The 22201-nt window shown below is 30.0% G+C and overlaps 1 protein-coding gene and 1 pseudogene across 8 annotated transcripts in view; both read right to left on the bottom strand.

The window, feature by feature from the left end:
- Hr39 (Nuclear hormone receptor FTZ-F1 beta) overlaps positions 1–22201 on the bottom strand; it is a 438812-nt gene that overhangs the window by 33492 nt on the left and 383119 nt on the right. For all 8 annotated transcript variants that reach the window (XR_012757271.1, XR_012757270.1, XM_075372172.1 and 5 more), the window contains 9 exons: positions 19557–19684; positions 17215–17325; positions 13821–13902; positions 10778–11060; positions 8825–8958; positions 6944–7030; positions 6186–6282; positions 4154–4365; positions 1635–1822 (listed from right to left, as the gene is read on the bottom strand). Coding sequence is in view for 6 of the 8 variants with exons in the window: in XM_075372172.1 (XP_075228287.1) it covers positions 1635–1822; positions 4154–4365; positions 6186–6282; positions 6944–7030; positions 8825–8958; positions 10778–11060; positions 13821–13902; positions 17215–17325; positions 19557–19684 (1322 nt within the window). In the remaining 2 variants the exon portion in view is untranslated. The remainder of the gene's footprint in view (positions 1–1634; positions 1823–4153; positions 4366–6185; positions 6283–6943; positions 7031–8824; positions 8959–10777; positions 11061–13820; positions 13903–17214; positions 17326–19556; positions 19685–22201) is intronic.
- LOC142328517 (U6atac minor spliceosomal RNA) lies at positions 14784–14869 on the bottom strand (annotated as a pseudogene).

The raw sequence follows: 22201 nt of genomic DNA, 5'->3' as shown, positions 1-22201 counted from the left end.
AGTCTATAAATAAATGCCAATCATGAATAACATATTCAGTGTCCAGTTCAGTCATTAACCCCCTAACTTCATGGCAAGAATAAATTAAACCATCTCTTCTTAATTATTTCAATAAATTTTTGTTTTGATTTCTGTATACTGAAATTCTAGTATTCTTGTTTAATAAATTCCATTCTCTAAGACGTGAACCTAGGAGTTCTGCATATTGTTTTGGCAAATACAAGTCACAAATTAGGTCGCTTAGTTCTGCTTGTGTGATAAGGTGAGTTATCAGGTTCAGTATTTGATTTTTCTGGAATGCAATTAATATCTATTGAAGTTGAGGATTTATCGGTTGAGCCTTCTGGGGAATCAGAAATTTCTTTCCAACAAGTTGGAACAATCAGAATTGCTAAATCAACACCATTAAGTACTGGTCTTATAGCTGAACGCAATTCTGCTTTTATTTTTTGAATTGAAACCAGTAACATTTGTTACGCAAAAATAGCAGTCATCATAATGGTTAGTAGGCTTTCACCAAATCACAAGTCCAAAAGGCAAATGCTCTTTTTCTTTTAACCACTGAGTTAGTTTAACATAGCAAATGATGCATGCTACATGTGGAGTCCAGGATTTATCTTGATCTCCCAAGGGACAGTCAAAATAATGTTTGTAAGCAGTTTTTAGTAGATTTGATCATGGTTTTCATAGAATTTTCATGGTGAATTCTCCACAAACATAACAAAATATAATTGAAAAATTTTTATAAGTCTGATTTTTATTCATTATAAAATTCAAAACGTTTTAATGAATGAAAGTCAACTGAAATATTACAGAAATACTTACTTAATTATAAAAATAATTAAGTTTTAATTCATAAATACTTAATTACTTAAAATACTTCATAAAATTGTTTCACCATGGAATGAAATTAAACAACGCCAAACACAAGCAACTTAACGAATCGTGATGTTCAATAAAATAATATTAAAAGTTGTTCTGTCGTAAAACGTTTTCACTAATTTATGGCATCACTTATGAAACAATTTTTATAATATGTACATATAAAACCACTACCATACCTAAAGAACATAGCAAAGTCATACCAAGAGCTGAACTCAAACTGAAGAAAATTTCATCATGTTGAATTTCTCATTACTTGACTCGTGACATGTCTGGCTTGACATGACATTATTTGACTGTTATGTATAAAATACAGGTCTACAGCATGCATTACAACATAAATCAGATGTCAACAAACATACAGCTATTTGTATTGTTTGTTCCATGACTGATGAATAAATAAATTTATGGGGTTGTTTCAGAATACATATTCAGATTCAGCATATAAAATACTATATAGAATCAACTCCCTTTTCAATTTCAAACTTTATGTTGACCAATGTAATTAAATTCTAGAATGACTAAATTTTTATAAAAAATTCATAGAGATCCATTCAGCTATTTAAGCATGATTTACTAAAAGAGATTTCCTTATTTTTAGTTTTCCCTCTTGAATTTTGTAAATATTTACATCGTTATGTCAAAAACAGATTACTGATAATTCAAATCTGACTATAAAATCACACCAGATTCAGTGCTGAGTGTACCAACAGATTTTCATATTTATACAAAAATAAGTAAATTTTATTTACCTGTAATAAAGGTGGGACAAGACGAGGATTGTGAGACACTGGTTCTTGTTTTACTTGTGTATGTGGTCCAGAATCTAAAACACCTTTCTCCAGACCCAGACTAGCTGCTCCAGAAACAAGGTTTGCTGGCAATGTATAAGAACACTGATATGTACTTCTACCACCTCTTGTTCTATCCTCTCTAATAGCTAAAAAGGACAAAAAAAGACAAAATGAAGCAAATAAACAAACAAAAATTACACATAAATATTTTAACAGTATAATACAAAAATGGTAAAACATCAGTCACTCTCAAAATTAGTAATACATTACAGAATAAAAGAATGCTAAATTTAATACTGCTAAATGCAACAAAATAATAATTAACTGATGTAAAATATCGCTCATGTCACAGAATTACAGTTAAGTATAGGTAAATTTATTTTTTTTATTTATTTTTTAATAGGTAAATCAAAGGGAGATTAATGAACTCCCTCTCCCATCAAGGCTCTACAAATTGTTTTAATTATAGCTAATAATAAACAAACTAAAAAAAATAATATATATATCATACTTTTTACAGTGCTCATTTGTAATTTATTATGTAATGTTATTCCTGATTTATGCAAGTCGTCGTCACTAAGGTATTCTTTTTATTTTACCATACTTTTAACAGTGTATATTTTTCTTAAAACTCAGATAATTGGACATCAGATAAGTCCAAAAACTCCTATGAAAATTCTGATTTCTAAAAAAAATTAATTAATTAAGAAAATTGAAGTATGAAATACCTGTTAGTTACAAAATTCAGAAAAAAATAATTAAAACTCCCAAATATTCTTTTGTACATTTTTTAAATTTGTAAAATAAAGAAAAGTTAAAATTAAATCCCTACACTATTAACAGAACTGTGAAAAGTACAACTGCATAATTACATAAGACAAGGCGGACTTTTCAATCAATGCTATAATTTCATTTTTCTTCCATTTTTGTTTTACAAAATCCTTAGGGACATCTTTACTATTACACCTTACTGTTCCCACCAAGGTCAGTGTTTTTACCTTTCAAAACAATAGCCAACTCTGGACTACAAAAGAAATTGTCGGAATACACACGATATTCCTTTTGAAGCAGGTCATGGATCAAAGTAAGCACAAAATTTATTGCATTCCCATAATTTACGTTATGGATTAGTTCTGTTTCACTTTGAATATATACAAACAGCTTATAAATGTATCCTGACTTTGGTTCAGACAATATACAGGTTTTGATTCCAAATCTAACTCATTTGATTCTTTGTATGAAACTCAACCAACCTTTCCACAACATACCCGCTTTCATCGATAGCTATGTCCCTCTCTGGTCTATAAACAGAAGAAAATTTGTCATTTATGTATTCTAAGACAGGCTTAATTTTATGTGATCTTTTGTTTTTTGAGGTGGAACATTGTTTGTAAAATGTAAAAATCTAGAAAAAAGTTTTCAAATGTTTGTGTGCCATAACCGAAAAACCTGGGGTTGCAAATAATGGTTTTTTGTACAATATTTATCAATTTCAGGCTTCCAAATCATTCCATGCAAAATGGAGAATGATATTAGTAAAAATATTTAATTTCTATCTGCTGTGGTTTTTACCTTGAAATCGTTAAAACTGCTTCAGAACTTTATTTGACAAAAATTATCTACAAATATGTTTGTTTGGTTTGTAATTATATCAACCAATTCATCCGTTATAAAAAGTTTGAAAATACTAAATGCGTCATTTGGATCAGGAATAACAATATTTATACCTGATTTTCCAGCTGAAGGGCCTACCTGCATCACCTGCACCGACCTCATTATCAACATTATCATCATCGTCAGGTAATAACAAAAATGGTATGTCTTCATACATATCATCTAAACTATCACTATCGCTATTGCTATCAGACTGTAACTAGTCTAAAATATCATAATATTCATTTTTTGAAGTAGATGTCATCTCAAATATAAGAAAACAACACACATAAAGCTATTATTAAAAAATGCGAAAACTATTGGTCCAGTTTACATGTGCACAGTAAAGTTTATAAATTAATTTATAAAGCGTATACACAATATTCAATCATAAAACAATGGCTACGACCCGAAATAAACATGTAAAAATATTCATGAACAAGATGTAAACAACACGCCATACAACCCATATCAGCTGTTTTATGTTTGATAAACGCCTTGGAATCCAACGAAAACTCTTTACTAGCACTGTACATCACTTCGGATAAAGGATGAACTACATTTTAAAATAATTGCCGGAATATTATGAAAAAGAGTGAATTAAAAACTCGATGATGGAATATTCCGACAAAGGTCCTTTTCGTGCATATTGGCTACATCAGAATATTCCATCATAGTCTGGTAAGGGGTTAAAACAAAAATAAAAAAATATTAACAATAAAAAAAATATACAAAGTTCAGAAAATACATTAAATGTATTTTTACACATAATTTATACAAACTTTATAATAAATAAAAATAAAACCTATCGTACTCTATCTTACCTTCTAATTTCATTCCCATGTTAAGACACTTCTCAAATCGACATGCAGGACATTTTTTCCGAGTTGCTATCGTAACAGGACACGAAGACCCTCTTAAACAAACGTAGTTTTTCCTATTCTGTACAGTTCTTTTGAAAAATCCTTTACAACTTTCACATGAAAATATGCCATAGTGAAAGCCTGATATTTTATCACCACATATTGGACAAGGACTGAAAAATGAATTTCATAAAAATAATTGCATTAATACTTTCAAACATATACTACTTATATTTTCTTATTTCAAATGAGATCTTCAAAACGTGATTTATTCTTGTCAAAGTACTAAAAATTAAGGTATCATCGATTAATTAACGTACTATCATTTATATTTCACAGATCATCGATGATGTGAATTAATAACATTAGTATTTGCAATTTTTAATTTCATTTTGGAACAGCATTATTTTCTTATATTCTGTCTCCATTATTGTTTTCAGTTATCCAAATAGTCAGCAAGTTGAATATTGATTGACTAAACCCTAGTACAACAGTCACATTTAACTGAGAAACATACCATATTGCCTATTACATCACCTATTCTTCCATTTGCTAGCCAAGTATGAAAATGATTTGAAATATGTAGAATCGGTTCCATGTTGGTTAGTTTAAACCTAATTAGATCAGTCCCTAAGCGGGTTAATAGTCACTTCTTGTACCTTCCCCCTTTTCTTATCCTTTAAACATTATTCCTTGGATAGTACCATCCAAATTATATTGACTGTCATTATAGCTTTATCAGTGGTACCTTCCACTGGCCTTCATGACAACTAATTCTTCAATACGTCTATGTGGAGCAGGTAGGTACTCTGCCTGTGGTATTGTCTGGGATATATTTTTTTCTAACAAAGATTGCACAATTAATAAACTGATGTCTGAGATGACTGTTGGGTAAAGTCAAGTCACTATCTTCTTTTAAAATCTAATTATAGAAAACTAATCCTAAAAAAAATTTTTATCATGATGTTAATAAATGAATTCAAGTAAAAGTGACATCAGTAGTATTTTCAGCACATTTTGAATGATAGTACAAATATATTATGGATGAATCTGCCCAAATTTCAACTTTATAAACAAGTTTTATTTTGGAGATTATTTCAGAAAAAAAAATGTATTCCATTTTCTTATTTCTTGCCTTTTCATTATGTTCCTAACATTTAGATAAAGAAAACATGATTCATATAAAATGTCGCTTCAAAAAAATGTTATGCTAGTTAACACAATTTAATTTATTTTTAATTTACTTTGACTTATTAACTAATACTAATCATATTACAAATAAATATCAGTAGCATGAATGAAAAATGAATCTGATGTTTAATTTTTGTAACATATGAAAGCCGATCTATTAAACATTAATTTGGCAATGGTATTTCTTATTTGAAACTCTCAGATTCTCAAAGATGGTACTCTTTCTGAAAAGTACTAGGTTGTTATAACAATATGCTATAAAAAGAAACAGTTTACTATCATTCTCAGGACATAGATTTACTGTTTTTTTATTGCCACTAAAATATAATCTTTGTGACTGCTTTAGAACTTTTTTTTAATTTAATGGTTATTTTAATTACTATTAATAGTATTATTAGTATTAATAGTAATTTATTAGTATTAATACTATTAATAGTTATTTAATTTTATTTTTAATAAAATCTTAAGGGAGTAATATTTTCAAATACAAGTTTTTTCATGAATTACTTTTATCCAATTATGGAATCCATTATACTTTTGAAAATAAGACAAAAGCTTTGTAAAAAATGTAACAAAGTTACATTTTATATATATATATATATATATAAGCATTAACAAATTGAATTACTACATGCTTTAATATTAATACAAACACCTAAAATACCATAAAATAAGCAATATTACAATAATAAGTAACACAAAATAATAATCTTAAGAAAAGGCAAATATAGTTTTTTCTTTTGTAATTTAACTTGTTCCAATAATTTGCGAATTATTCAGAATCAATATTAAAAATAATCACCTATTAATAAGTTGCTGACGAGATATTCCAGTAGGAGCAAGTCCAGGTGACTGCTGAACTAAATCAGATACTTTATCCTCAAGCAGCCCACCTTCATCTAAGAGAAAAATGTATATGCTGATCAGTCAATGTAATTCTAACAGTTCAGGAATGTAATTTTAAATTTAAAAATATATAACATAACTTTGCAACAAGATTGATTAAATTTCCATCTAATTAAAAACCAAATAAATTTTTTACTATTAGTAGACTACAAATAGATAAATTATAATATTAAAAAAAAATAATAATAATAATAATAAAATTACTGTCATAACATCCAAGATTGGGAAGAAAATGGTAATTTCTACAAGTACTTTTATCACCAATAAAAAGCATAAAATTACTATTTTGAAGTAGTTATTTAAAAATGTAAACATTACACCTAAACTTTAACCATACTTAATAGAAAAAAATTCATTCATAGTAATATAAAATCTTTGAGTAGCATTGTATAGCAAGATTAGATATGAAAAGTAGTTATAAGAAATTCTATAAAATAAGATATCCTGGAAATCAAGAAACCGTACAAGGATGTACAGAATGGAAAAGAGATTAAATGACTGGATGTGAAATGGAAATTATTATGCAAAAATCATATTTACCAAACATTTTTGTTCATAAAATGAACAAAAAATGTCTGTTATAAAGCTAAATAAAATGATGTAGTGAAGAGTAAGACAAGAAAAGATAATTAACAAGCGTAAAGAAGAATTTACCATTAGGATCAGCTAATGGAGGATCTTGTTGTAAACCATCTTCTACAGTGGCAAGACCAGATCTTCCAACACCATATACCATTCCACCTAAAAAGAAAAGGATGCATTTAAAAAAAAATTAAAATATAACAAACAACATATAATTAAACTATAATTTACAAAACATAAAAACTACATTCATTTATATATTTTTTATTACAGAAACTGTAGCAATAACTTTAAAGAAAGATATAATGATAAGAATAGTGGGATAAATTAACTCAATCGTGAGAGCCTCTTAACAAAATTTATTTCCATCTGTCTTGAAAAGAAAAGTCACCTCATAATAGGCCAGTAGCCAATCACCTATCAACAATCTTTATACATAGCCATCAACTTTTTTTTCTGTTAAATGTTGATAAAGCAGTGATTAATAAAAGAAGGGACCTAACTGTTCCTCAATTGGGGGATTCATGATGTGATTTACATTTTTGTAAGCAACAGGAAGCATCAGTGTTAAAACTGACAGGATGCATCAGTGATGATTCTATTGTTTTGTGTTGTTTTAAGGTAGAAGTGTTATAAGGAAAAGTATTTTGAGTGTTGTTAAAAAAATAGAAAAGGGAAACATTACAGGAGGAAGGATGTGATACTTAATCGTAACAGATGAACTTGGTCAAAAAGTTGAATCAAGTGTTTAAAAATGTTTCTAGATTTGGAAAACTTTCAAATGAAATTCCATTAATTTTGAAAATTGAGTCTTTAGAGGTCAATTCAAAAATTAATTTTAGGATGCTCCTAAAGGATGTTGTTCTACTAATGTACAACCCTCTCAGCAAGTTACACAAAGATATTTTATTTGAGCAGTTCAAGCAGAAGATTATTTTGCCAACCTGCCCAGACTTGGCACAAAGTAACTGTCTCTTCACCAAGGTGAATGTCTGGCATGCCACCCAGCACTTTAAACAAATGGGAAACTCATGAATGAAGTAAATAATTTTATTCTGGTAGTCTCTGAAAGTTAGTTATGCAATGTAAGTTCATGAATATAGATCTTTTCAGTTTCTGTTTCTTTTTATGAGCCAATCAGAAATCAGTGTTAGAATAGCCCTTGCAAAAACACCACAAATATGTACAGAACAATATATCAGCATGAACAGAAAAATATATCAACTACATCCAAACGTGTAAATTCAAAAACCTAATATTTTATCATTTCACTAAATTGTTATCAAATTGATTTTGGTTTATTAGAGACTGAACATGAAATTTAATTTTAAGTGAAAAGAAAAAATTACATACTTAAGTATTTCTGCACAAATTATTTTATGGATAAGTAATAATTTTGTAAACTAAAATAAAAATGAATTACGTACCTCCATTTTTTCATTAAAAATTATAATACTTTATAAAATAAACTCAAAATGTTAAAAAGCCACAAATCACACAGAATAAGCATGTTTTCAAAGAGAAATAAATCTATTCATTGATAACCCATCATGTTTATCTCTCAAGCAATTGGCTGATCTGAATCATAAAATTTGAATTTCTATAAAATATATACAGTATAGTTTAAAACTGTAGGAATGAAACTATCTGTTGTGATTAGGAGACAAATCCTCTAAGAAATATATATTTTATATTCCATAAAATTGATCTTCATTCATTTTTATCTGTAATGACAAACTAAGGTAGTAATTGACAGGTGCAACGGGCCAAGAAAACTTTTGTTGTCTCTCAGTAATAACATAAAAAAATTACACACAATATATACATCTCAAGAATTTATATCAACAGCTTTGAAATAAGAACCTCATTACTTTTTAAGTATTTTATTAATATAAAAATTAACAAATAATTTATTCATTTTCACCTTTTAAAATAACAAGACATTTATTTTACCTTGAACAGCATAATCTTGAATCCCTCTTGAATTAAGTACAGGAGATGGAAATCCCGGCCTATGCATATGACGACCCTGTACCGGTGAATGTGTCGGTGAAAACTGAGTAGGAGATACAGATACTGATGAATAACTGAAAAAATGTAATACAAATTATTTTGAGTAAAAATGTATAAATAAACAGCATTAATTTAATAAATGTATTGGTCAAACAAACTTAATAAATGTTATTTAAAAAAATTCATTCCCAAAGCCCTCACCCCCTCCCCCCAGCCAAAAAAGGCTTCCTTTATTATGGAAATAAAAATAAAACTACTTCATTTAAAAAACACCAAATAATACGAGCTACTCACCATTTATAATCACAAATTGAAAGCAGGATTAATTGAATTAACCCAAATAATTTTTAAATAGTGCATTCAGAAAATTGTTGTGCACTGGAATTATGGAAATGCAATGATGAAATTTCTTAATTATTACTTTGTATTTTTATTTCATTACTTTATAGAAACTGATATTACAAAAATTGGAATAGTATATAAAAGATGTTGAAAATACCTCTCCTCCAACATCAATACAATAACACTGCACACATTTCAATTTGTTTACAAACACTTTAACCAGCTTATGCACTGGAATGTCTTGTACGTATGCCAATATTGCAGTTTTTAGTTTGTCAATCATGCATGATCCATTGCAAAACAAGCAGTGTTTTGTAATCTGGGGAAGACAGATCAGGCAATCATGCAGGCCACAAACCACTTAAAATGATTCGTTCATCAAAGACATTTCTGTAAAAAAAGTCATTGACCTGTTAGTTGTGTGTGCCATGGTGCCATCTTGTTGGAACCAACCGTGTTTGATTTACACTTCTGTTAATTGACTAAGGAAGTTTGAAGCACAATAACCATCACTATTGTACTGTATTTTCAAAAAAGATTTGATCCAAAATGCGCTTTCTATTCACACCAACCTGGGCTCCAATTTTCGCTTCGTGTAATTCATGGAGAGAGTTAGTTGTCAACTATATTTTGTAAATTAATATACCCTCCCAAATGAAACTATGCATCATCCGTAAAACACATAATGTCAAGAATACCTACAGAATTTTGGTCAATAAAACCGTTACAATAATTTACAATATTCTAATCTTTTGGCATGATCTACAGGTTTCACTTCTTTAACACACATTACTTTGAAGAGGAAAAGTTTCAATTTTTTCTTACAGCTTTACGTGCGATAGGTAGCAAACCGATATTTTGTTGCTCTGCTAACTTACACACTGACTTTGATGGAATTTCAGCCATAGCATCTGAAATAACAACCAGTTTATTTAATTTAGGTGGTATTCCACTTCGATCAGCATCTTCAACAGAGCCTGTTGCCTCATATTTTTCATTAAGAGTTCAAAATGTGTTGCAATCAATCAGGAACAGGAGTACTTGAAAGCTTTTCAGAAAGCTTGTGCTTCACTAAATCAGTATATTTATCACCTTCATGAAAGAAATATTCAATGAGAAAAATGCGTTCCTCTTCTAAAAGAACCATTATGTTTCTCACAACTATTACTCTGATAAATGAAACAACATGAAATGAAGTATGTTCAGTTACAACATAACAACTAACATCTTGGTTTATTATTGAGCAACACCCACTGATTATTTAGTAAAAATAATTGGAGGTAAATAGTCAAGGCAATAACTCTTCTGAAATGGATATTAGCCAGATAACAGATTTATCATTTGTATAACAAAATTTACAGACCTAAGAAAAATAACTAATTACTTCTTAGCCTGGTTCATAACAATAGGAAACAATCTCTTATGATCTTAATATTATAAAAAAAATGTATCTTATCATTATAACAAACATAATATGTATCATATTACAATTTTCATATTTTAAAATAATAATATTCTAAGACTAAATTTTTTTAATATAAAAAATAATACCTTTGACTATAACAGCTGGAGTGCTGTGAGCCACCGTACTGTGAGGCATCAGAATTATTTCTAGATAATGATGGTGTGAAAGGCGATGAGATACCAGATGATGATGAAGGAATGCCATGACGGGATGTAACAGGACTGGCTGTAGGGGAATAACATGAGTATACAGCAGAATCAGGACTAGGAGTAGGACCAATCTGTCCTCCACCTCCGTTACCCCCGCTACTACTAGTACCTTTGCAACTACCCATATGCCGTTGTTGCATTACTGGACTGTATCCACTACCTAAATTAACACAAAAGAAAAGAAATGCAGATTAATAACTGAAATAGCAAATATTTTTTTTTAGCTTGGAATTCTTTCCTTGTTGAGGGTGTGAAAATTCAAGAGTTATTGGTAATTTTTAAAAACTGCATAACATTTTGATGGTAACAGAAGTTTACAATAATAAAAAAGTTAAGTTAGTAACCTACAAATGTTTACTGAATAACTACAGCTTAAATCTAGTCCTTTTATAACGTTCATGCTTACTAATTATTGTATAATATTACAGAATATTTTAGCAATTGTAGATGATGTGAATATAAAATTGATATAATAATTTTTATACTTCATCAGAGAAAAGCGTATTCAGATTAGGATATAAGAAGTTTCTGTAATAATATCCAGATGCTATTATTACAATCTGTTACCCATCACAGAACTGACTGTGATATTACTGTGTCAGAGAAAAATAGATTTTTGAGTTCTAAAACAGAGTAAGTTTTGATTTTGGGTCTATATTTACTTGTTATAGTAAACATAATAACAGATCTACATTTGTAAACCTACAAATTGAAATGCAAGGTGTTTGCAGAATTGTTCTAAAGTCCATTAATTAAAAAAAAGAACAAAATTAAAGCTTGATTTTATTAAAGAATAAAAACCTATACACAGCTAAATGCTAAATTTAAAAAAATAAAAATATTCTTAATTTTGCTCAGAAATCTACTAGGGGAATCAATGCAATCTTCCCAGAGGGTACTTTTATCTTGCTTGCTAAATAAGAGATTTTATTACTCATCAATTGGAAACAATCTGTGAAGTTCCTGAAAAAATGCTGGACAGAACATTGAGACTTTAAAATAAACAATAGATCGCTGATCCTAGGTTTGCATTAAAAAAATCAGTTTCTAACAACTGTTTGGGAATCTGATTAGCATTATAATCAAAAATAATAATAAAAATAATTGTTGCTAAATAAGAAAAAGCCAAATTTTCAAAATAAAATCAAGCATAATAAAATTTTTATATGTTTTCTATGTAATTAGGTACAACCCTAAGTAAAAGAAAACAAAATATCATGCTGTAACCCAAATACCACCATGAATGAACGTTTTCAGGTGCAAAAAACATATTTTTGACATCCCACAGATTGCAGAAGCAAAAATGATCAACGAACATTTAAGCACCATGGCAAATTGATAACATTGCATTAATCTCTTTTATATAATACAGGCAACTGTTTAGAATAAAAAAACTAACTTTTGTCCTGTTTAAAATACATTTCTAAATAACACTTATTCTGTTCTATAAACACAATAAAGAAGGAAGCAATTAATGATATAATTTATGGTACTGTTGAAATGGTGTGTACTTCAAATTATCATGAATCCCTAATTTTCCTAAAATTTACATTAGAAAAATTAAATATTTATAAACATAATCTATCTAAATTAAAAATATTTCTATCCACCAACCAAAACTTTTGGGTACAATTTATAACAACTTTGTTGTAATTGCTGTACACCTTAACATCCTTAAAATCATTCTTTTGATAAAATAGATTCTGAAGAAATTATTTTGTTCTTAATAAAAAGGAATTAAAAAAAGTATTTTTTTAATTATGAGTAATTACGAGGTAATTATTACAGGATATATAACGTAACTATCTCATTTTTTGTGGACGTTGTGTTTTAAAATTCCATTTTGACAAATTTTTCTATATGAATCGTATCTGCATTGATGTTACAACAAAATTAAAAATGTAAATTAAATAAAAATAACAAAGTAAGAAATAAATCTTTGTAAGTATGTTTCAAAATAAATTATCAAAAGATTAATGCACATATACATTAAAGCTACAAGAAAAACTTATTCAGATCAAGTTTTATTTGTAGAACAAAACAGGATTAATAAATATATAACTAAAGCTATTAAAAATTAAACAAATAAATAATATGATGATAAATAGTAAATATAAGAGGGCTATTCAGAAAGTAAGGAACGTTTCCACCTGATGCCGCCAGGCGCACGCCAATCGCATATATATTGGTGTGCTCGTGCTTGGCACCTCAGTCAGCGTCCAGCCGTGACAACGGGAACATCTCCGCACTGCCCGTTTTTTTTATATATAAATTTGAAATGTGTGCTGCAATCGAAAATCTCGCCAGTTGTGAGGTGCGTTCTGCGATTCGTTTTTTGTTGGCAAAAAACTTAAAACCAATAGAAATTCATCGGGAACTGTGTGAAGTGTACGGGAACAACGTAATGAGTGAAAGTTCTGTCAGGAAGTGGTGCATTCAGTTTAAAAATGGCCGAACAAACGTTCACGATAAAGAGAAGAGTGGACGTCCAAGCATTGTGACTGACGATCTGGTCTCCAAAGTTGACGAAAAGATTCGTGAAAACCGCCGTTTCACAATATCTGAGCTTTCTCTATGTTTCCCACAAGTTTCACGGACTTTATTGTTTGAATTTGTTTCACAGAAGCTAGGCTACCACAAATTTTGTGCAAGATGGGTGCCAAAAATGCGTCACTGAGTGGTTGAGATCACAGGTGGCAGAATTCTATGACACAGGAATTTCAAAGCTTGTCCACCGCGATGATAAGTGCCTGAATTTGTATGGTGATTATGTTGAAAAGTAATATTTTAGTCCCTCTTTCATATGCATATAATAAAAAGTTTTTCTTGTACTTGGTTTTTTAAAATTCCAAAACGTTCCTTACTTTCTGAATAGCCCTCGTACAAGTAAAATTTATTCAATATAAATCTTAATACTTACTGAGCAATTTATCGACAAGAAGTGGAATTTCTGTTTGAGAATTTAAATTATTTACTCTAACATGTTCTAACACTTTATCCACCTAAAACAAAATATATTAAAATAAAGAATACATAAAATTATAAAAAAAAGAACAAAAATAAAAATAGCCAAAAAAAAGTATCACAAACACAATACCTGTTTTATAGCAATAATTAAATGGTACAGAATGACTAAACTTGTAGAATCACATATGATAAATAATATATATGATAACAGTCATGTTACCTGTTGTCAATCACATTACATAATCATTTTCATGTTTATGAAAATGGTATATGAACAATGTAAGGAAACACAAACAATTCATAACCATAACATGTTAGCAAATTAAGTCTATTCAATCTCATTATTCACAACCAAGTATTTGAAATTGTTAAAAATTTAAGAAATTTATTTGATATTTTATTGAAGTCCTGATTTCAAAAATAATTAATACAAATAATGCAAAATAAAATATTTATCCTCATAAAAAATGTTAATTGTAATAATTGCTCCTTTTAGATTACTACAGTGCACAAAAACAAATATCGGGGTTTTAAACTCTTTAATCTTGTAACTTTGACCTAGAATAATGAATCACAAATAAAATGAAATAGTAATTCTTACAGTCTTTCCCTACAAGTGATCAATGTTAGCACCTTTCGTCACACAGTACACATCCAACTGATAGTATAATTTGTTCTATACGTTAACCAACATGCTTAGAGTAATGGAAGCAACAGCTTCTTCAATCCTACCCTCAAATCAGGTAAATCAGTGGGTAGCAAAGGTATATATACAAGATCCTTTATAAAACACCAAAGGAAAAAATCACATGGAGTCACATTGGGCGACTTTGGATGCTACTGTAAACAAGCTCTGTCATCGGGTGGTCAATCCAACTGATCCAATGGTTAGAGAAAACATCATTCAACTGATCTCATAAAGAGTTATACTAGTGAGGAGGAGCACAATCATGTTGCCTCTTGTCTAAGGGAGTGCTAACCGTCTCACCTTTCATACAACACTGCCGATCTCCTAAACGATGTGGTAAAGTCTCCATCAGAGAAATAAGACTATAAATAAAATTATCTATTCACCTTGCAGTTGAGGAAAGAGCTGTGTATGCAGCATATCTGAATAACCAACTCCTGTTATACTCTAAAGTTCCTAATCTTGCCATTAATATATATTGCACAAAAAATATTTAATTTTAGGAAGTTCGTTTTGCATTGCAAGAACGCATCGGTATTTTCTACTCCCGCATAAAGACATTATAAGTGTTAACTTTTCTACTAAGATAAAATATTGACTAATCACCAAAAACAACAATCAAGAAAGTTGTCAAGTTTAGTATAACATGGAATTGGTCAGTAATAAGTCTTAATTATGTACCCTAACATTAACAGTACAATTCAAATATACTTCTTTAAAGTATATTAATATATTTTAAACCCATTAAAGGTCTTATTGATGGATATCAATATGGTGCATTCTAGCACTGCTGACTGTAATTAAAAAATCATAAGTTGTGCTACTGATATGACAGACCCAGCACATTTGGATTTCTAACTCTTTATTATGAATCTCACTTTTATTTTACAATTAATCATTACTTCAATTAACTAATTTTTTCCTTTATTTTAATGATATGATTTCATTTAAGGATTGACTAAACAATTAAAAATCAGTTCTGCTGAAGTTATCATAGAATCTGGGATGTTATTTCTCAGATTTATATATATTACCTTGGAAATTGATGCTCAAACTGATAAAGTCTAATATTCAACAAAGAAAAAATAATTTTATTTTTTTATTAAATTAAGTCATAAACATAAGAACTGAAGATACTAAGCAATTAATTTTAGTTACAACACAAACATTAATAATATCAGAGCAACAATATGAACTGGATTCAAATCACAGACAGATGTTTGTCATTATTTAAACACTACAAAATTCATTTTTCATTATCCAAAAAATATAATATTAAGATATAATTTGTTTACATCAAAAATTAATTTAAATGCCAGGAAAGCATTTTTGAAAGTATATCTTTATATGGAAGTGAAATTTGGACGATCAGAGTACCTGAGAAGAAAAGATTAGAAGCTTTTGAAATGTAGTGCTACAGGAGAATGTTAAAAATCAGATGGGTGGATAAAGTGAAAATGAAGAGGTGTTGCGGCAAATTGATGAAAAAAGAAGCTTTTGGAAAAATATAGTTAAAACAAGAGACAGACTTATAAGCCACATATAAGGCACCCTGGATTAGTCGCTTTAATATTGGAGGGATAGATAGAAGGAAAACAATTGTGAAGGCAGGCAAAGTTTGGAATATGTAAAACAAATTGTTAGGGAAGTAGGATGTAGAGGGTATACTGAAATGAAACAACTAGTACTAGATAGGAAATCTTGGAGAGCTGCATCAAATTAGTCAAATGACTGAAGACAAAAAAAACAACAGGCTATTGGATATCAGGTTCTTCTTGCCAGTCAATAAATAAAGAGTATGTTCACAGTTACTTACATAAGAAGAGCAATGTTATTTACAGAACTTACAAGTTTGTAAAATAAAAAATTGACTGGAAGAGAGAAAAAGAAAAAAATAATGAAACAGATGATAGAAATAAATTTTAGCATCAGTTATAATATCAGTTTGCGCTCAAAAACTTGGCAAAGAACATCAGTAACAGGAAATCCTGATCTATCACTGTGTTAGTCATGTACCCTAACCTATTTGCCCTGTGTCCTTGCATTCATCCAGGGCACTGATCAATGCGGTGATCAACAGATGGAAAACAACATCTCTCTGAGACGGCTGTTGGTAGGAGATGGGAGACTTTGGTCACTGACAGTCCGGTCAACCCTGACCTAACACATGCAATCAGCATAGCTGCCTTCCAACTAAAAACTGGCCATGACTATCTTGCTTGTCACCTTCACCGCATCCATGTGCTGCCGTCTCCTGAATGACCACTGTGTGATTGCAGAACAATGGATGCTGATCACCTGAGAGATTGTTCGGCCCTGGACCAAATCCAGCTGGATGAGAGCCCGGAGTTCACAGAAGCCCGTCTTTATTGGTCTGCACATCGCCAAATGGCTCAACAGCCAAGGGCAGCCACTGGCTAGTAAGTAAATAAGTTAACCATGATTCATAAATAGAAAATAATAAATAACCAAAATAAAAAGTTGTATAAATGGAAACTAAGCATTAAAATAATCTAAAAAAGATTATATTACTAATATAAGAATAAGAGTATATTACTAATAAAAAAATTAGTAATTTTTATAATCCAAAATAGAAGAAAACATTCATACTGATGTGATATATAATAATAATAATATAAAACTTCAAAATACTGCTGACCATTTTTTCATTAGTAAATTTAAGTGGTGGTGGTTTGCCATCATCAAGGTTTATTGCTGATCCACCGCAGACCTGCACCTGAACACCTTCCATCGACGTCTCTTCTGGATCCTAAAATAAAAGAATTTAAATTAATAAAATGTATAATTAATTAACAGTCTCACAATTTAAATATGAAAGAATTGATAAATTAAAAAAAATAATAAAATCAAAAAGTACAAAAGCAGTACAAAATAAATATTTAAATTCCTTTGTAATTTTAATTAAGTAGTTGGATTCTGCAAGGGCTGTTTTTTTTCAACCTTCGATTGTGCATCTTAGTAAACAAGAGATCGACAAGAGCCAGGTCTGTGTGTCGTGAAATTGCACCACCCCCTCACCACAAACCTCTGCCATTGCCAGCTCCATTGCATTAGTCTGAGCTGAGCTATGAGCAATTGAACATGACTGCTACAACCAATGCTTCTGTTAAGTGTGAGCTGCAAAGTGCAATATGTTTTCTGCAAGGATAAGGATGTAGCGCTGCTGAAATGCATCGCAGAATGAGCCTAGTGTATGGTGAAAACTTTATGAGTGATGGTAGTATGTGGTAATGGTGTAGCAAATTTAAAGAAGGGCGAACAGACATTCATGAAAAAGGTGGGCAAGGATACAAGCCTGTCACAACTGTAAGCCTGGTTGAGTGGTTGATGATTTTATCCATGACAAACAGAGGTTTATGAACTTTCTGCAGAAATCCCAGAAACTTCAAGGTCTTCTCTACACAACTGTCACTGAAGGCCTAGAATACAACAAACTGTGTGCACGTTGGATCCAAAATTGTTGAGTGATGATCATAAAAAGTAATGAATGGTGTCAGCCTTATTGTTGCTCATGTGTTATGATAATGAGAGGTAAGAGTTTTCAAAGTCTATCGATACTGGCGATGAGGCTTTGATCCAGTATGACAATCCAGAAACCAAAGACTGTTTATTAAGAACAGTCTCAGCAGTGGATGCAAACTTCTTGTCCAAACAACCGGAAAAAGTTTAAACAGACATTGAGCAACAGGAAAACAATGGCTACAGATTTTTGGTACCATACAGGGGACTTGGTGGACTTTATGGATCAGAGGACAACAATAACAAAGGAAGTTTATTGTGATTCTTTCCATCACCTCCGCAGAGTGATCCAGAACAAACAAAGAGGCATGCTCTCATCTAGCATGGTTTTGATCCACGACTGCACTGTGCCAACATGATGCAAGACCTCAAACAACTGAAGTGGGAAGTTTTCGACCATCCACCGTATAGTCCAGACCTACCACCTAGTGATTTTCACCTCTTTCGAGAATTTAAGGCATGGTTAGGTGGACAACACTTCACCCCAACGAAGAACTTCAGGAGGCTGTCAAGACGTACCTTACCTTACTAGCAGCAAACTTCTTTAAAGAGGGTATCGGAAAGCTGTGTCACAATATGACAAATGCCTCAATCATTTTGGCAATTATGTAGAAAAATAAGGTAGATACTACTCAAATTTTAATAATAAAATCATTTTGTTATATCAATGTGTCTTTTATTTATAATCCATCGGAGGTTGACAAAAAACAGCCTTTGTATTAATGTTTTTTATTAACTAATGGGTTCTTAAAACCACTTTTTTCAAGATTAGGTAACAGAGATTTGAAATCCCTTCGTGGACATTCATTATTTGGAGTCATTCATAGTTTATGTAATATAGAAAAAACAACTTTAATTTTTTTTAAGGTAATCATTACATAAATATGAAAGTTTATAAACTTTCATATTTATGTGATAATAGGTTCATTAACTGGTGTATTCTGACAGATATCAATTTATATACATTCTCAAGTCAAATTCCAAAAAAAATAAATGTATTCTTTGGAAATTTGGAACAAAAAATATAAAATTAAAAGATATACAATTTGAAATTTTAGATTAATTTTCACTAATGATTTTACTCAAAGTGTAAGAAATACAGATGTAAAAGAATTATTAAAATTGTCAGTAGTTTCTTTGTTTTAAACTAAATGATCATTGCTATAAACTCATACATAAATGGATCTGATTTCATTAACACTAACATTGACTTCTTTATCATTAAAACTTTACAGAACATAAGAGGAAATAGAAGGAAGTTAAGAGCATAAACTCTTGTTTGTTTATCTTTCAAAAGTCAAGTTTATGTACCTACTTAATCTGACTTTTTAACAACTTTAATAAATTTCACTTCTAATCAAACATGAATGTTCTTATTGGAATATTCAAATAAATATTACAGTATTAAAAAAAAAAAATTCAAGTAAAACTACAACTGATATCAAGTAAATAAATATCTACCTGTTTAATAGAGGGCATCTCAGAATCTGAGAGTTCCCCTTCCCAAGACATTGGCCGTTCCAAGCCATCTCTTGAATCTTCCTCACTACAACCTCCAACTCTCTTTTTTTTACTTCTCATATTAACTCCTAAAATGAAAAAAATAAATAAATAAATAACATTAACAATATATTTAGCAAGAATATAATCATAAATAAAGATAGTTGGAAAACAACCTAAAAATATATATATTCTTTTTTAATTTGTTAATATACTATAAATTAATAAACATACTTGCAAAATAAAACCCATTAATTAAGCTTGTTAATTAAAACTTTTGATTAATCCAGACACATAACGATCATATGAAATTTCTAACAAGGATTTTAAAGAAAAAATAATAAAGGAAAATACAAAAATAACTTTTCTTTACGAATGCTATAAATGCAATTTAACAATTATAATTTAAACCCAATATTTTAGTGTGGCGTAATGTATTTCAGGGGAGTGCAAAAGCATTTGTTTTAAATGATTATCTTTCTTCTTAGTAAATTCTGCAGTGATCAACTGATTTTTAAAGAAGATAAATCTAAAATGAAATTAAAAAAATTAATCTTACTTTTTTTACTTAGCTTTAATAATCTAATAAAGAAACCAATAGAGGGAAAAGTTTAAATACTCTAATTAAATTTAAACATTAAATGCAAGACAATTTTATAATTAACCCTGACTTTTACTAAGTAGGCAGAATGTGAACCCATCAACTCTTTACATACATAAAAGCCAGTTAATATGGAACTAAAAGGCGTTCAAATTAAAAGAGGTCCCATTCTGTGTTTGTTTATACTGATTGCATATGTTTGTTAAAATGCATATATTGATGTGAGGTGGGTAAAATAATTTGAATGACGGTACAACTGGAGCTGGAGTTGGGAGGACTGATTATTGCCTGAACATTGTAGTACTGCAAGTCTATTGTGTCGAGCATTGGCTTAAGAACAAGGGTGCATAATTGTGTTGTTGTTTGTTGAAATGCAGTTAACTATTGAAGAATGTTTATTCCTGATGGAAACTTATTTAAAGAAGAAATTTCATGTTGTGTGTCGACAATATTTTTGGGAGATATTTGAAAAGGAAGCAGCAGTGAAAAATGTTATTCAGAAGTTAGTTAAAAGATTTTGTGAAACAAGTTCGGTGTTATACCGAAAACATGGCTGACGCTGGTCAATTTTAACGACACAGGTTATAGAGAACATTAAAGCGACAGTTATAAGATTTCCTCATAAATCTTTATGGAGATTAAGCCAGGAAAGGAACATTTCACTAGGTTCACTACTGCAGCAAGGAGAATTCTGAAATGTTACCCGTATCGAAATCAGGTTTTCCATAAGCTAACTAATGCTGATTATACTAAAAGGGTTCAATATTGTTAATTGTTCAAGAACGTTCCTAGAGGCAACATTGTCATTTTAGAGCAAGTGTTTCACAGATAAAGATTGGTTTCACCTTGTTGGGTATGTTAACAGTCATAATTACTGGACCTGGGATACTGTAAACCAGCACGTTTCCTTCGAATCCCTACATCCTCAAAATACAAGCGCATGGTGTGTGGTTTCAAGGCGACGAATAATAGGACCCTTGTTTTTAGAAAAAACTGTGGATGCTACCATCTACCAAAAAATTATCCAACAGTTCATAATCTTATTGCAGGGGAATGGGCATGACTGCTGGTTGCAACAAGACAGTGCCACTTGCCATATAGCTCTCTCTACTATAGCCATATAGCACTCTACTATGGGGGGTACTACAGGATTTTTTCAGTGGAAGAATCATTTCTAAACAGCTGTGGCCAAGATCCCCTGATCTGACTAGTCCAGACTTCTTCTGTGGGATTAATTAAAAGAAATTGTTTATACAAGCAATTCACACACCCTGCAGGAGTTTGAAAACAAACATTACCAATTCCACCCACGAAATAGACGGGGTACAGCTAACAAGAGTAGCCAGAAATAGGGTTAAATGTGTAGACAAATGAATAGAAGTGGATGGAGATCATTTTTAACAACTGTAAATTATTATGTAAGTGTTGCCACAAAATACAGACTAAAACTAAGCAGTGGTGCCTCTTGAAAGTTGAACATCCTGTATTTTTAGTTTTAACAATAAAAGGAACTGATTATCAGTTCTAAAATGTATTTCACTGATTAACTTATAGTAATAAACAGATGACTATATTTAAAAAAATCACATTCATACAAATATAAAATTTCAGGCTATACAACTATGAGATTTCCCACTGAACACGACAAATTTAACCTTTTGACAATATTAAACATTCATAATGCAAGCATACAAAAATTGTTATTCATATAAATTTGTAAAAGAAAGTTTAAATTTCTAATTAACAAAGTATTAACAGAGTTACAAGTTTAATATTAAAACATAACCAAAAAATGCAGTTTATTGTAAAATGTATACTAAACATTGACCAAAGAATTTCAAAACATTAGTTTAATCCTTGATTCAAAAAAAAATATCATGTCATTCAATAAGGCACAACATACTTCTTAACATAGCATAGAATGATTTAAAAATAACGCAAAAAAAGGTGATTTAAAATATTATTTAGTTATGACTCAACCTAACATCAAATAAAGTAACAACAT

Source organism: Lycorma delicatula, chromosome 7, assembly GCF_047948215.1.
Source record: "Lycorma delicatula isolate Av1 chromosome 7, ASM4794821v1, whole genome shotgun sequence".
NCBI lineage: Eukaryota > Metazoa > Arthropoda > Insecta > Hemiptera > Fulgoridae > Lycorma > Lycorma delicatula.
Note: the sequence above shows the minus strand (reverse complement) of the source record. Positions and strands in the feature narration are given on the sequence as shown.